At 33.5% G+C, this 16,664-nt stretch overlaps 2 protein-coding genes across 2 annotated transcripts; one reads left to right on the forward strand and one right to left on the reverse strand.

Annotated features, from left to right (window-relative positions):
- Positions 1 to 1,175: 1,175 nt before the first annotated feature.
- Positions 1,176 to 7,383, forward strand: LOC11415473 (protein phosphatase 2C 29). Its single transcript, XM_003608588.4, has 4 exons — positions 1,176 to 3,210; positions 3,741 to 3,854; positions 5,495 to 5,759; positions 6,714 to 7,383. The coding sequence occupies exons 1-4, from the start codon at positions 1,375 to 1,377 to the stop codon at positions 6,836 to 6,838; spliced, it is 2,340 nt and encodes a 779-aa protein (XP_003608636.2). The 5' UTR covers positions 1,176 to 1,374; the 3' UTR covers positions 6,839 to 7,383.
- Positions 7,384 to 9,630: 2,247 nt separating this feature from the next.
- On the reverse strand, positions 9,631 to 12,365 carry LOC11409834 (pentatricopeptide repeat-containing protein At5g46580, chloroplastic). The gene has a single exon (XM_003608589.4). It carries the CDS (start codon positions 12,221 to 12,223, stop codon positions 10,076 to 10,078), a length of 2,148 nt encoding a protein of 715 aa, XP_003608637.1. The 5' UTR covers positions 12,224 to 12,365; the 3' UTR covers positions 9,631 to 10,075.
- Positions 12,366 to 16,664: the final 4,299 nt, after the last annotated feature.

Raw genomic sequence — 16,664 nt, forward strand, 5'->3', positions numbered from 1 at the left:
TCTGATTAACATTTCCCTATTTTTATATATGTATCATTAACTAATGTCCAAATGATACTCTCTTGATATATTCCATTTTAAATCTAGGTAAAATGTCAAATGCATCTAATTCAAATTTAGACTACATATATTTTACTTTTTATTTATAACTAATATCAGAATTTTTATTGAAAAATGTTATTGAGTGCTTATGTGATACTCTTTAAAAATATTTAATAGTAAGTTTTAAAAAAATCTGTGCATTCAATGCATTGTAATTTGTAATATTTGATTTTTTGAATGAATAGTTTTTAAATCTGAGATCCTTGAAGAGTTTCATGGAGATACTCGCAAACATGAAGACTCATTAATCATTTGAACTCGCCTATTTGGTTGCAAGAAGAGAGAACAATAAATAATTAAAATTATAATAGAAAAAGTAACATTAATTTTCTTATAAAATCAACATTAATACTTTATTGATATTATAAAATAATCAACGTCAAAATAAAATATTACTTCCTTCGTCCCATAATAGATGATTTGTTTAACAATGTGCATTTTTGACCCAATATTCTTTGACCATATTTTTCTACTAAAATTCAAAGATACTCGTAAAAAAATATTGTCCCAAAAAAATTGACCAATTTCACTTTTTAATATAATATTAATTATATTTTTTTTCAATTATAACACTAATTAATATTTACCGATAATTTCTTGGTATTGCAATTCATAATTGAAAGGGAGGGAGAAAATTGTAAAGAAAACCACATCTGGTATTGAAAACCAGGTGTATGATTATTGATTTAAGTAGTATATGAATCAATCAATAATTAATTACAGCAAAGATTAATGACATTAAAAAGTGTAATAAAAAAAGTCAAAAGAAACACAGGCAAGGATGAGGTGGAATCCTACGTGTCAATACAGCTTATATATAAACAACCACCGCATTTCCAGACATAACCGTCAACTCATTTCATCACACACCCAACCCAACCCAACCCAACCCAACAACTTCAATTTCAATACAGACAAACACACCAACAATTTTTCAACTCTCTCTCACACATCACATCTCATCTCAAAACTCACAAGTCAAAAAACAAACAAAAATTAATAAAGTTAAAGAAAAAAACAAACAAACACACTCTCCCTTTGCTTTTTCTTCTCTCTTCTCCTCACTTTCCTCTCACTCACTCACTCTCTCTCTCTCTCTACATCTCTTTTCCTTTTTTTACTTTTTTTTTTCTTTCTTCTTTTTAAATTTCTTTTGTTGACCCTTTACTTCACTCTTCTTCCCTCCTTCCCTCCCCTTAGTCCCTTTCGGATTGGACTTAGGCGGTTGGGTTCATCTGAACCGGAAAACAAAATTACTACATCCCTAATGTGATGGGAGCTGGAGTTTCCAGGTTGTGTTCTTGTTTCGAACCGGTTCAACACCGGAACAAAAAAACCGAGAACCAAGACGTTACTATTTTCACTGATGAACCGTTAGATGAAACCCTAGGTCATTCTTTCTGTTACGTTAGATCTTCGGCCAGGTTTCTTTCTCCGACTCACTCCGATCGCTTTCTCTCACCGGAATCTACTTCTCTTCGGTTTTCACCAACTCATGAATCGGTTCTTAGAACCCGACCCGATTTTCGTGAAACTGCTTTTAAAGCTATTTCTGGTGCTTCTGTTAGTGCTAATAGTTCTGTTCCGAAAGCGGTTATTCAGTTGGAAGAAGAATCTTCCGCCACCGTCGGAGGAGGTTGTGGTGGCGATTTTGTCACCGGTAAGGGTAATATTGTAAATGGCTTTGAAAGTACGTCGTCGTTTAGTGCACTTCCGCTTCAACCTGTTCCGAGAGGTGGTGAGGTTTATGAAGGGAGTGGTTATTTTCTCTCTGGTCCGATTGAGAGTGCGCACTCCGGGCCGATTAACGCCGGCGCCGGTGGGGATTCCGGTGGTGTAGGCGGCGGGAGAGATGTTCCATTCTCGGCGCCGTTAGGGGGGATGTATGGAAGGAAGAAAGGTGTGTCGGGGTTTAGGAAGGCATTTCAACGGAAGGTGTCGTCGGAGAAGAAGCGGCCTTGGGTGGTGCCGGTGTTGAATTTTGTTGGGAGGAAGGAGGTTCCGGCAAAAGAGAAGGCAGTGGAGGTGAAAAATGAGACTAATGTGCAGTGGGCGTTAGGGAAGGCTGGGGAGGATCGGGTTCATGTGGTGGTTTCGGAGGAGCAGGGGTGGTTGTTTGTTGGGATTTATGACGGTTTTAATGGACCGGATGCGCCGGAGTTTTTGATGGGGCATATGTACCGTAATGTTCATAATGAGCTTCAGGGTTTGTTTTGGGAACTTGATGAACCAATGGAGAGTCATAACCCTGTTGAGGTGGAAAAGGAGGGAGAAAATTCAGGTTCTGGTTTGGTGAATATGGTACAACAGACTGAAATTGGACCGGCTGTGGGAACGGAGAGTAAACGGCGTAGGTTGTGGGAATTTTTGGCGGAAGATCCTGAAGATGGACTTGATCTTTCTGGGTCGGATAGGTTTGCGTTTTCAGTTGACGATGCACTCAGTGTTACCAATGCCAATGCAGGTTCGGCAGGTAGTAGACGGTGGCTGTTGCTGTCCAGACTGAAGAACGGTTTGTCAAAGCATAAGGAGGGTGATGGTTTGCCAAAACATAAGGAGGGCAATGGTAGGAAGTTGTTACCGTGGAATTTGGGGAATCAGGAAGAGAAAGAAGAAAAGTCTGAGGTGGAAAACAAACCCTCTGCTTCTGACACTGGTAGTGGTGGTGGGAGGAGGCAGAAATTGGGTCCGGTGGATCATGATTTGGTTTTGAATGCAATGTCGCGGGCGCTTGAAGCGACAGAACTTGCGTATTTGGATATGACGGAAAAGCTTCTGGATACAAATCCTGAACTTGCTTTGATGGGTTCATGTCTGTTGGTTGTTTTGATGAGGGATGAGGATGTGTATGTTATGAATGTTGGGGATAGTCGTGCAATTGTAGCACATTATGAGCCCAAGGAGGATCAGGGTACTTCCAATGTGGAATCTGCAAGCAAGGGAGATGTTCGTGTTGGTTCCAGCAGTGAGAGCATAGTTGAAGAGTCCTTTGCTTTAGATGGAACTCAAACTGAAACCACAATCAAGGTCGGCAATGAGGGTTCTGCTCAAGAAATGAGGTTGGCGGCATTGCAGCTGTCTACTGACCACAGCACCAGCATTAAAGAAGTAAGCTTAATTTTGAATTTGTAGCCCTTTTTGTGAACTGAAATGCTTTCTTACTTCACTTTTGTCAATTTTAGTTTTTAGATACATGACAAAGTTTCCTCATCATTTCAATTGTAGCCTGGTTTAACTTCTTGAGTTTGTGTGTGCATGTCATTCTATGTGTGTCCATAATTGAGTTGGTATATGCATGCCATTGTATACTTTTTGCTAAGTGCATTGTATTCCTAGGAGGGAAGCTATCGTTACTTTCATTTAATTTATCCAGCATACTACTTTATACTAAGCTACAGATGAAATTTATGATTTTGGAATATACAGTATTGAGATGGAGTAATTTGTAGCGATACATTCAACAGGTTAGTAATTAGCTTCAATGATTTTGTTCTCAAACAAACGAGTCTCAGAAGTTGCACTTTTAAGTTTCTGTAGTTATGGTTATCAATCATATTTTATTTTTCTCCTGTCATGTTGTGAACTGCTTATTTCAGATGTCTAAAAAATGCAGCTTATTTATTCTTATTTTTTTGCAGGAAATCATTAGAATTAAAAATGAGCATCCTGATGATCCCCGTTGCATAGTCAACGATAGAGTTAAAGGTCGTCTTAAGGTCACCAGAGCATTTGGGGCAGGATCTTTGAAACGGGTATATTTGAAAATAGATTATTTATTGATGCTATGCTCTTTCTTTTACTAAATTTATAAATTTTAAACAACATGCTTCCGAACCTTTCTCTCCTTCCTTCAGATAGAAATAACATACCGATTTCTATAGTAGTGTTGTTCATGACTTCATGCACTGCGGGATAATAATTCCGAGTTTGTGTTGATTATCTGTTTGATGGAAATAAGGTTTATTACTCATCTTGCTTAGTGCCACTGAAACATTTTGTTTTAATTTGAATAAAACTTGCACCTGGTCTAATAGCGGCGCCACTGCTATCACGACAGAGCGACACAGAGCGGGTGGTGACTGCAGCAAAGCTCCCTACATCGCAATATAGTGCTGCAGCTGGAGCGGCAGGTGTCACCACGCTAAACAGATTGCGTGTGCTGCAACGCTTCTGTGCCAAACCAGAGAAAAGGAATGTAAAATCAAAATAGAAAGGACTCTGTCATGATGTCCGACCAAATTTGAGTTTTCTGGCCACAAAGAGAGACCACAAAATCTGCGTTTTCAGGCTTGAAGCTTCTGTCTTAATCTCAGAACAGAAACCCACACCCACTGCCTCTCTATTCCTGCAATCTTTGCAGCTGTGCAAGTACTAGTTGTGTGCGGCCCAATGTCTTACATACCACTTCTGTTAGGTCTACTAGGTTAAGGAAAAAGAGTTCATCTGGACTGCTAAGGCCCAACCTACAGAAAAATACAACTTTAAAAGGAATCATAAAAAAAGTTGAGCCTTTGAGTACCTTAGGCTTTTACGAAAATGAATAGTAGTTAATAATAAACAAATAGTAAAATGTTAAAGTAACCTAATCAAATAAATATAATATATTATTATTTAGTATCCCCACAGAAATGAATAGTAGTTAATAATAAACAAATAATAAAATAACAGAGTAACCTAATCAAATAAATATAATATAGTATTATTTAGTATTCCCACTTAGTGTGTTAAGGCTTGGTTGTTGTTGTATAGTAGTATTATTTAGTATAATTGAATAGCAAAATAAAAATTGTAATATAAATCAACACTAAATTAATAGTAAAATAATTACTTGTATATTTATTATATATATTAGAAGAGTGGTCATCCCGCAATGTGCTATACCTCTGTCGGTTTTGGGGTTGGCCACTACATGCAGCCGTCCGGGATTGACAGCTGCATTGTACACACACTAAGTGCCTATATGCAAATAAACGGTTATTTAAGAAAATGTGATAAGCGGTGAACAAATAGATACATTGATGTTATTTATTTAACTATTTATGTTCACAGCTCTGTAAATCTTATTGTTCATGAACATTTTGTGTTTTCTAATATTGAGTTTCATACGGAAGATATTCATGTTAAAAATATTAGTTAGTACTTATTATAACAAATAGAAATATCTGTCACAATGTCTAAACCTCTTTTGCATTCTCTGTCAGAATTGAAAGAGGGAAATTGAAAAACCTGTCATATGACTTCATAATCATATGAAATTATTCTTTAGATGTTGTAACAAGTAATAATATACGATGAACTGAATAGATATAAGCTACACACTGTCAATTTATTACATATTTTAATTTTACACAAATCTTGTCTAACATGTTGGAATATATTAATTTTTCTGTAGCCGAAGTTGAATGATGCCGTACTGGAAATGTTTCGTAATGAATTTATTGGAACTGCCCCATACATATCCTGCTTCCCTTCAGTACGTCACCATAGATTATGCCCAAGGGATCAGTTCCTGATCCTCTCATCTGATGGTTTGTATCAATATCTAAACAATGAAGAAGTTGTTTCTCAAGTTGAGAGCTTCATGGAAAAGTTTCCAGACGGAGATCCTGCCCAACATTTAATTGAAGAGCTGCTCCTCCGTGCAGCCAAGAAAGCTGGTAAATTGGATCTTCTCACCTTTTGTATCTTTTGTTTTACAGTTTTGTTAGACATACACAATTTGTTGAATGGTACAGGTGGATGGAATATTAATTAGATTTTTCTTTATAAATGAATTAAAAGCATTTTTCCTGCTCTGTATTATTGTGCCAAATTTTGGATTGTTAAATTTTGGATGTGTTTGTTTATACGAAGATCGCAAGGTGAAAGAATAAACTGCTGGCGAAGCTCTTGTCCCTGTGGCCTTTTTTTCTATTAAAATGTGTACCTCAGAGCTTCAAAGAATTATGTTGTCTTTTTTAGAATTAGATAGTATTTTACAAGTCTGTGTTTTCCATTCCCTTGAGCTTCTGGTCCAGCGCTTTGATTATTTGTAGCATCTGAGTATTAGCTACTATATCAGTTCGTTTCTTTAAAAGACAGTTCTCACATATTTGTATATTTAACTCTTTCTTAAAATTTCTATCACTTCATAGGATTTCTAGATTATTTTTTAAATCTGGGTTGTATAAAGTCGATTTCTTGATTATTGCAAAACCCACCCTTGTTTTCTTTTTTGTATGTGTTGTCCTTTGATTCTAGAGTTTTGCTGAGGTGACAGTGTTAATTTGGAATGGTTGTTGTGTTTGTCTGCATTTGTATCCATTGGTTTGTTTGGTTATTTTAATTGGTGAAAAAATATTTTATAATGTTTTTCACTTTTCATTTTGCCTGAGTTCGTCTGCATTTATATTCATGGGTTTGTTTGGTTTTTGTAAATTTTGGAGAACATGTTTTATAATGTTTCTAACTTTTCATTGTCTTAGGATGGGGATAGTGAAGAAAATCGTTCAAGCAAAACGTTGTTCTCATTTCATTTATAGATAATGTTTTAGGCTGTCAATTACTGTGTCTATAGAATTCAATTAGAGAATTAAGTAAGAGTGGTGATATAACAGACTCAATTGTTGCAGGAATGGATTTTCATGAATTGCTGGATATCCCACAAGGAGATCGGAGGAAGTATCATGATGATGTTACTGTTATGGTGATATCCCTTGAAGGAAGAATCTGGAAATCGTCAGGGAAATATCTGTGAGGCGTTCAACTTTCTGTTGGCTTTATACATGTGACAACAATTTTTCCACCTGGGATTGCCCTAAAGATGATGTCATAGCTTCACAGCTGATCCATTTTTCATGGATCTGGATATTTTCCTGGTGTTGCAACAAAAAAGTTAACTCCTAGGAATCTCAGATTTTAATGGCAAGAGGCAACTGTTACAACTCTTCCTTGGACATCGCAGACAGGCTTATGGAAATTTTCTTTAGGCGTGGAAAAGGAAGTGCAGTCTTTTAAACTGTTTCTTTTTCCGTTCACCATTTCCGCACCCGTCCATCTTTTTTGCAGTTATTATAGAGATGAAAAATGATAGAAATTTTGCACAGCGAAGGTCCTTTCTATTTTTTAATTTTTTTTCTTCCTTTGGCTCCTTTGGCTGAGCCAAGTAAAATGTTGGTGTATATTGGTGGGGATACAAGTGTACCGATTTAACTGGAGCTGTTCTTAGTCAGAAATATGACAATCTGTAGCCGGGGGTGGATTTCCACCATATCAAATTAGACTTGGGAGATTCAAAATGGAGTGGATATTGACTCAGCAAATTAACATGATTCTAAACTTGAAAGATGAAAAATCGAATCAAACTAAAATTTGCACAATGAAATGGACCCTTTTTACACTAAAACATAACTGAACCACACATTGATTGTTAGTAGTAGTACCTGTCTTGCCATTGTCCTTTTTAAATGGCAAGACAAACAAGTACTTCTTACTAAATTAATACATACACAGGAAAGCAGATGCCCCATCTTGGTATGGGAATTGAGATCATTTTTGTCTTAACAATTTGCTTAAGGTTGTGTTTGGTAACACAAAAAAGTTAGCTTATAAGCTTGTTGGACTAGCTTATAAGCTTATTGGATGAAAACATGATGTGTTTGGTAATAAGCTTTTTTCACGATCTTATAACTTTTCTTGAGAAGCTATTTCAAGTAGCTTTTTAGCTTGTAGCTTGTAACTTTTTATACATTTTACCATTTTTAACCTTTAGTTTTATTTTATTATTTTTTATTTATAAAAGAAAAAACCTATCCACTAGCAAGAAAAAACCGCCCACGTTTTCCCAATGTCTCTTCTTATATCTTTTCTTTTACGTAGGGTTCATCTCATCTCTCCGTTCAATCTATAAACCAGTTTTTTATTTTTATTTTTACAAATTGGGAGTATAAAGTATGTTGTTCTTTATATTGCACACATATATCATATTTATTAGTGCTAGTTTAAAGAAAAATATATAATTTTCCATAAAAATTGTAAACTAAAAAGATACGATTATCTCCTAAAAAAAATACGATAATGAAGTTAATTAAACAAATATATAATTTGAAATCATATATCACATATAGCATTGTAAGGGGAAAAAAATTATAAACATAATTTATACGAAGAGCAAAAACATACATGTATTTTTATGTCATTTTATACTTATCAGCCACTTCAATAGTTAATTTTACCAAACACATTATTTTTAATAAGCAAGTTTTTCAACTACAAACTATCAGCTATCAGTCATCAGCTATAAGCTAGTTTTTCAACTATCAGCTAACTTATAACTTTTTTTTACTAAACAGAGCCTGAATAGGTTTGGAGCTTAAATAGGAGTTTGGAGCTTATTATCATCTAGATGTAAGACCTTATTATCATCTAATTCTGTGTATTATGTTACGAGGCAAATAAATACTGCTTGTCTTTGTTAAATACAACTAGATTTTATAGTAATATATACATGTCAAATTTGTCGCTATTTATTTAAATACAACATAATTATAACCATTAGTCGATATTTCAACTATATATTCTTATCATTCCTTCAAAAAAGAAACTATATTTATCAATTCTATTAGAAAAGAAACTATATATTGTTATAATTTTAAACACACTTTAGAGTACAAATCTATTTTGATATACAGTAATCATCCAAGTCAAACCCCTTCTATAAATAAACATGTTGAAATAATAACACAGAGAAACATATGGTTACAAGAGGACAACTTTTTTAAAGTGATCAATTCACTTTAGATCACATTTAGAGAGCAAGTAATAACTATTGATAAATAAATCATTGGTTGATGTTATACGAACATGAATGACAAATTATGGAAATTTACATAGAAAACATGAACATGAAAACAAATCATCCAATTTAGATCCCTTCTCTAAACATAAAACAACATGTGGTTATAAGCAGACAAAACTTTTCTAAAAGTGATCAATTCACTTAAAGAGTAAGGCAGCAATATCAACTATTGATAAATAAATCACTAATTAATATTATATGAACATGAATAATAAAGCATGGACCGTCACAACATCAACTTTTTTATTTCCTCACTTTACTAACTAGTATACAGAGCCAAGTCTGTTCTAAGCATTGCGGACATTAAATTGAGTGAGACTAAAGTTATGAGTTATTCATTGAAATTCGTAAACATAATTTCAGTTTGCTGCACACCTCTAGAAAAATAAATCACATTGCATAATGTCAGTAGGCAAAACCTCTGGTTCACAATGTCAAAGTACATCACTTGTTTTACCTGAGAGAATCTCCTAAATGAATCAAAATTTAAAGCTATCGTCAGCTTTTCTCTAAACAAGGAGACTTTGACTCCAGTTCAAACATTCATGTTTATAACCAACCATTTGATATACAGTTAGCTACAGAAAGTGCAAAAGTGCATCATATACAACACTTCATACAATATATTAACTGGAAAACTACTCTTTTATCTATCTAAATAAGAACCTGCAATGCAACAACAAAAGGTAATGTGGAGGCAAATATGAAATACAATTCTATTGAAGATTTCACCTTTTGTAATGTCAACAACAACTTAAACTGTACTAATATACAACATTGAGACAGTGAGATTGACTAATGGCGCAAAATAAGCACAGCAGTTTGTTACTGTTACATCATTAAACACCCAACTATTTTCATGTTGAAATCTTTCAAGCATCCAGACCTCTACCAAAACTTGAAAGATGCAATCTACCAAAAAATCCTTGAAACATGCGAGACAAAATAAAGAGAGAACAAAAAGCAATGCAAAATTTTAGGGTATGTTACATTCTAATAAATGAAGAAAATAGTATATCCCATCTTCTATGTCTTCAACTACCCAGATCTTGACATTTCAAGTGATAAAATAGACTATCAAATATCACTGATATGTATTAATCATAACAAAAAAGGTGATTGAACTTTTCCACAATCTTATGTTGCAATAGATGCCGATGGAGAGTTTGACTGCACCCAAGAGATTAAATCCTCTTTTGTTGCAATAAAACAACCAACTTTATCTTCACTTTGTCTAAATGGAGCAGCCAACTTTCTCAAATGAGATGCAAAAGAAATATTGAGTCCTTGTGCAAACTTATGAGCACCGGTACCTGTTTGTGCTAGAAATAAGTCTGGTAATGCCTCCTCCCGCTTAACAATTTTGGTGAGTGTAGTCATCCACTCTTCAAGTGCAGTTAGAGCTGCCCCAACTGACAATGTTCGAACATCTAAACACCATTCATATTGTGTTTTGTTGTGCAAACTTGGGTAGAATCCATATAAAGTCCCTAGGTAGAGCAACTCGTGGGCTCTCTCTACGAGATCTTTGTTTCTACATATGTCAATCAGGCAGTTACAGAAGGGTCTTCTCACCTCAACCACTGCATTACTCATGATAGCCTTAAACTCTTCTTTGACAGTCTCAAAACTAGTTTCCTCGTCTACAATTAGTTGAATGAAGGCAACCAATTTTGGGTTAGCTCGTTGCAAACAAGCAAGGACTTTTTCTTGATCCTTGCTACCTTGAGAAAGAGACACGACAGATAGCAAACAACCACAAAGCCTATCATCTGGCTTAACTCCTCTCTCAACTGAAATGTCAAAAACTTTGACCAGATCATCAATTTCCATGGCCTTTCCCAAGCACTGAATCAAACAAGTGCACCCCATCACATTGAGTTCAATACCAAACTTAGACATCTCTTCAAACAATTTCATTGCCTTATCCACAGCTCCTTCACTCCCATATATGTTTAGCATAGCAGTGTAACTCCAACTATCTGGCTTGCAATGCTCAGATTGTTTCATATCCCTAAACAAAGTTTCAGCTTCTTCAATTAATCCAACATCTGCACACATATTCAACAATGTATTATACAATATAAAATCCATAGGCCAACCATTCTCCTTCATCCTTTTCCACAATTCCAAAGCATCTTTAGACCACCTTGCCTTTCCATATATCTTAATAACCGCCGTTAGAGTCTTCTCATTTGGGGCAATCCCTGAGTCAATCATTTCCTCAAACAAACTCCTCGCAAACCCCGGCTTCCCCGCCTTTCCCATTGCTTCCAACAAGGTATTATACACAACTAAATTAGGTTGCACCCCTAAAGATTTCATCTCCTGCAAAACATATCTAATCCCATCATAATCCCCAGCCTCCCCAAACATCTTCCCCAACACGGAAAACGTGATTGGATCAGGCTTCCACCCGGTTGCTCTCCCTCTCTCAAACAAATTGACAACTTCTTCAACCTTACCTAACCTAGCATAAACATCTAAAATAGCTGAGAAAGTTACCTCATCCGGCATCAATCCAGTCTTGTACATCCTCTCAAACCAATACACAGCTTTATCAAAAAGATTACATTTCTTAGCACAAGATATGATTGTAGAATATGTAATGTTATCCAATTCAACCCCACCATCAATCATCTGGTGTGCAAGCTCTTCTATAATCCCAAACTGTCTCCCAAACCTCAAAGACTTCATTGTAACATTATAGAATATAGTTTCCATAGGAAGCAAATTCTGGGTCTTAATCCAATTGAAAAACATATGTGTCTTCTGCCATGGCCTCAAACTATTGAGCACCAATAGAGCATTTCCCCTCGTAAGCGAACTCGGAATTTCTTCCAAACAAACCATAAATTCTTCATCAGAAGAAGAGACATCACAGTTGTTCAATCTCTGAGCAAACCGTTGAAACTCTCTTAACTGTGGATTATACGAAACAGAAGAACGTTTATGTCTCTGGTGAGACAAAACAGGACGCTTAGTCTTAGTGGGATTGACCCATGTGGGTTTTGGCTTTGACAAAACTTTTGGTTGGTTTTCTGGGACAGTGGATAACGTTGTATTTGCAAGAGAAGCAAGTTGGTCGGATAAAGATGAGTTTTTTTTGTTGTTGTTGTTGTTTGGTGGGGTGGTTTCAGAATCTGGAATGGATTTGGAAGAAGAGATGAGAAACCTTCTGTGAGATTTTAGGGTAGTAGTAGTAGGAGGGAATTTGAACCTTGTTCGTGTTGTTTTGGTGTCAAGGAATGAGATGTGGATGGAAGAAGAAAGAGATGTGGCCATTGAAGAAGGAGAAGGAGAGTGGAGTGTGAACTATGAATGAAAGTGTAATCAAGCAAGAAGAAGTTGGTATGTGTTTTGTAACCTTATCCCATTAGACTAGAGTGATGGAATGTGGAAGAGGGGATTGATTATGTTAGGGATTTGGAGTAATTTGGTTTTGGACTGGGGGTTTATTCACAACTTAGTACTCCCTCCTGTTAATTCACAACTTGGTCCGTTTGGATAACCAGTTTATATAAATGCTTATAATATTAGAGCTTATAACATTAGAGCTTATATCATAAGCTTTTATACTTAATAAGTTATTTATGTTTGGATATGTACACTAAAAAGTATTTACATAAATTAAAGTGTTTGGATATGACATTACATAAGCAATTATTGAAATTTTAAATATTTTTAATTTAACAAAAAAATCAAACGATTGAACCACAATTATCAATTTTTTTTTTTTTTTTATAAAATTAATCAAGATGTAAAAAACAATATTATAGATATTAGTGTACAATTAATTACCAAAAAAAGACAGGTTAAATTTATTTTTTTATTCAATTTTAATTTGTTACGTAACAAAAAAATAATAAAATTTTTCCTTAAAAAAATAAAAATAAAAATTTCAGTTACATGTTATACTTTAGTAAGGTAAGAATAGAAATTTTGTTACTCATGCAAAGATAATTAACAAAAAGAAATATATATTTTGAAAAAGTGGATCCAGAGAGAATCGAATGAGGTTACATAAATTCATAAGCTTCTTGTTAAGCCGAAGGGTAAGCTAAAAATTTAGGCTTATGAAAATATGGCATAAGCAGCTTATGAAACTATGATAAGCTATTTTTATTTATTTATCCAAATACCTTTAAAAAGACTTATGGAAGTAGATAAGCTCACATAAATTCAAAATAAGTCAATCCAAAGCGGGCCTAGTAAATCAATTGCTAAATTAATTGCACTTAAAAAAGCACTAAATTGAAGTAATTTGGTTTTGGATTGGGTTTATTCACAGCTTTTTACGGCCTGTCGGAAGAAAGAAAAAAAAAATTACAAAATAATTTAGGAGTAAGCCATCGAATTATTCACTCTATTAATAATTTAAAATAGTTTCTATCTTTGTCAAACGTTATTCAGATTGATCTCTGACTTTATTAATTATTTGGCTTAGATGCGTTTTTGCTCCCTTAACTATTTATTTGGTATCACTTTGGTCCCTTAACTAAAAAAAGATTGTTTGAGTACTTTATCTTCATCTTCGTTACCTGTTTTGGTCCCTTCCGTTAAAAAAATTCAAAAAAACGTTAGGCTTTGTATTATTCATCTTCTTCCTTCTCTTTCCATCCTCTTCTTCATGATCTTCATCATCAACAACACACCAACCCAGATTTTTTTTTTTCCATTTCATCATCTTCAACAAATATATAAACATAATCAATAATCAATTTTTTCATTCATAAACATCTCTTTCAATCTAAACAACACAATTTCTCAATCTCCCTAAAGCAAATCAACCAAAATCTTCATATCTATTTCTTATTTTTTTTTTTTTTTCAGATTCAATAACAATGGAAAAATCAACCAAAATCTTCAAAACATCCACAACAACTACAACTAGCAGTTGAAATAATCCAGCAATAAAAATCCAAAAAATTAATTATCAAGAAAAGTGACTTTGGTGCTAAATCCAATTTGGTTAACTAGCACAACACCCAATTGAATCCAAGGTTGAAGAACAACACCAATTTCCAATTTTTTTTCTGAGGTAGATTAAGTGTTGTTGGTGTTTTTGAGATGATGAATTTGAGTTTTTAAATGTTTTATATTTTAGGTTTGAATATGAATGAAGGTGTTGAAGATGATTTGATTTTGTTTGGAGATTTGTCTTTTTTTTTCTTTGTTGTCGTTGCTGCTTAGTGGGTTGTTGTTATTGTTTGTTCTTGTTGTTGATGTTGTTCTTTTTTTCTTTTTCTTTTTCTTTTTCATAAAAGTGTTGTTGGTGGTGTTCTTATTTTCCAGAAAATGGAGGACGAAGATGAAGAATTTAAGTGGAGAAGATGAAGAAAATAAATTAAGTTTTTCAGCCAATGCCAAAATGACACGTGGATAGCAGTTAACGTTTTTTTATTAAAACTAACGGAAGGGACCAAAACATGTAACAGAGATAAAGATAAAGTACCAAAACAATCTTTTTTTTACTTAAGGGACCAAAGCGATACCAAATAATAACTTAAGGGACGAAAAGAGCAATTAAGCCTAATTATTTTGTATTTTGAGTGTTAATAGCTCAATGTCTTATGGATATTATTTAATGGTCAGTGACATAATGTCTTTTGAATCTTAATTGATACATTAATGACTTAAAATACAAAATAACTAATACAGTCGGGGACCAATTTAAAAAACGTTCGACAAAGGACCATTTTAAGTTATTAATAGAATCAGGGACCAATTTGAGAATTCGGTACAAAGACATGAACCAATTTGATTGGTAAATTAAAAACAAATTTGATGAACATTTTTATCGGAAAAATACCAACAAAAAAAGCTAAATAAATTTTTAGCGAACATTTATGTAGGAATAATGGCTAAACATCATATAAATTTTTTTTATCTAATCTAATATACTACTATATTTCTTATGAGTATCATGTGCAATGTGCAATATTGCATATGTTAAGTCAACTAAAAATAGTAATTTTTTATTGAAAATAATTATTATTTTTTTTTAAAGATGAAAACAACTATTTGTTAAAAAGCTGCATATTTTTATCTCTATGCTAAGCTCACGAGGACAAAAAAAAACTACATTTTTAATATAAAACTAGATCATTGACCCATGCTAACGCACGGGACATATCGAAGGTAATATTTAACGGCAATAGGTAACAAAATAGTTTAGATGAATGCTATGATTGTTATATAGTATTTCATAATATTAAGAAGCATAGATGTTGGTACTGTACCACAACATAATATTTCCATGACATCGTCCTTGGTACCGTAACATAACATAATAGGTTAAGTATAGCGAGACGGATTAACATTTATAAGTAAGAGATTAGGTTAAGTATAGCGAGACGGGTTAACAATTATTCCTTTCCAAAAAATAGCATCTAATTAGGAACATAATTTTATTTTAATTCAGATAAATATTAAATGCAAAAGTGTGAGGGAAAAATTAGGTTAAAATTAGGTTAAGTATAGCGAGACGGATTAACATTTATAAGTAAGAGATGAACAAGTTCAAGACAAAGTTACTATTTTAAATTTCTTAACATGTGCAAATTGCACATGATAGAAAAACTCATTTCTTATTTCTTTCGTTTCAAAATATATGCCGCATTTTTACAATGTGCAGTGTTTACAAGATTTATTTTAACCATACTTTTTAATCGATATATAAATAGAAATGTTAAAATGTAAGATGTGTCTCGATAAATATTTTTGAAATATTAAATTTTATAATTTTTTGCTTTAGGTAATAAATGATATTAATGGTCAAAATTGTACAGTGATATGTATGAAGTGGTTGACTGCGACATGTATTTCGAAACATATAATATTATTTCTCAGCTTTTCTCTCTTTACACCTTTTCTTCACAACCAAACACACCATTGGTGCTCCTTGCCATAATTGTCACTTTGCTTTTAAAAAGATGTTTTAATTGTGTTTTTAGTCTCCTATCTTTTTCAATGCTGTGATTCTGACTACAAAGATGACAAATATAGTTCCTTATATCTTGCCCCCTTTATAATTACACTTCATTTTCTTAATTTTGACTCAGTCAATACTGATGTGGCAGTTCATTTGAGTGAGTGGCATGTCATGCATATAATTAACTTTTAAAAAAATCATGCGTATTTTCACCTGAATGAAAAAAATGAAAAAGAAATTAAATGTTGTAGTGGCAGGTGATGTTTGTATAATTGGTGGGGAATAAATAATGGATAAATGATTAAATTAAATTATTTATATGAGAGAATGATTGATTAAGAGAGAGATATGAATAATAATGTCACTAAAGCTATGTCACCCAATTGATATCCCTCCTTTTCATAAATCTCTTTCCATATCAAAATAAACCCAAAAATCAAAACTTGAAAGGAAGATATACCATCTCTTCCATATCAAGCCAGATCTGCATTTATTCTACCACTTCTTTGCCCCAGCAAACGAGTAAACCACCAATTGATCTATATATTTGTAAGCCACTATCAAATTAGTCCCTAAATCTATTAATATTTTTAAATGGATGAACGAAAACGAATGAAGATTGTTGTTAATTTTACACTTCCATTTTTGAAATGAATGAATGAACGAAAAAAATGAAGATTGTTGCAGATCTGAAATGGGTGAACTAAAATGAGTGAATGAAAAAAATGGCTGATTGTTGTTGCAGTGATTGTTCTAAAATGGAATAGTAAAATGGGGTGATTTTTTTAATTC

The sequence above is a fragment of the Medicago truncatula genome, chromosome 4, assembly GCF_003473485.1.
Source record: "Medicago truncatula cultivar Jemalong A17 chromosome 4, MtrunA17r5.0-ANR, whole genome shotgun sequence".
In the NCBI taxonomy this organism is placed as follows: Eukaryota; Viridiplantae; Streptophyta; class Magnoliopsida; order Fabales; family Fabaceae; genus Medicago; species Medicago truncatula.

Excerpts from the sequence above, each read along its gene's own strand:
- LOC11415473 (XM_003608588.4), top strand. The coding sequence starts at position 1,375 with ATGGGAGCTGGAGTTTCCAGGTTGTGTTCTTGTTTCGAACCGGTTCAA. Across the intron at positions 3,211-3,740 it reads ACAGCACCAGCATTAAAGAA|GAAATCATTAGAATTAAAAA; the intron begins GTAAGCTTAATT and ends ATTTTTTTGCAG. Across the intron at positions 3,855-5,494 it reads GGGCAGGATCTTTGAAACGG|CCGAAGTTGAATGATGCCGT; the intron begins GTATATTTGAAA and ends ATTTTTCTGTAG.
- LOC11409834 (XM_003608589.4), bottom strand. The coding sequence starts at position 12,223 with ATGGCCACATCTCTTTCTTCTTCCATCCACATCTCATTCCTTGACACC.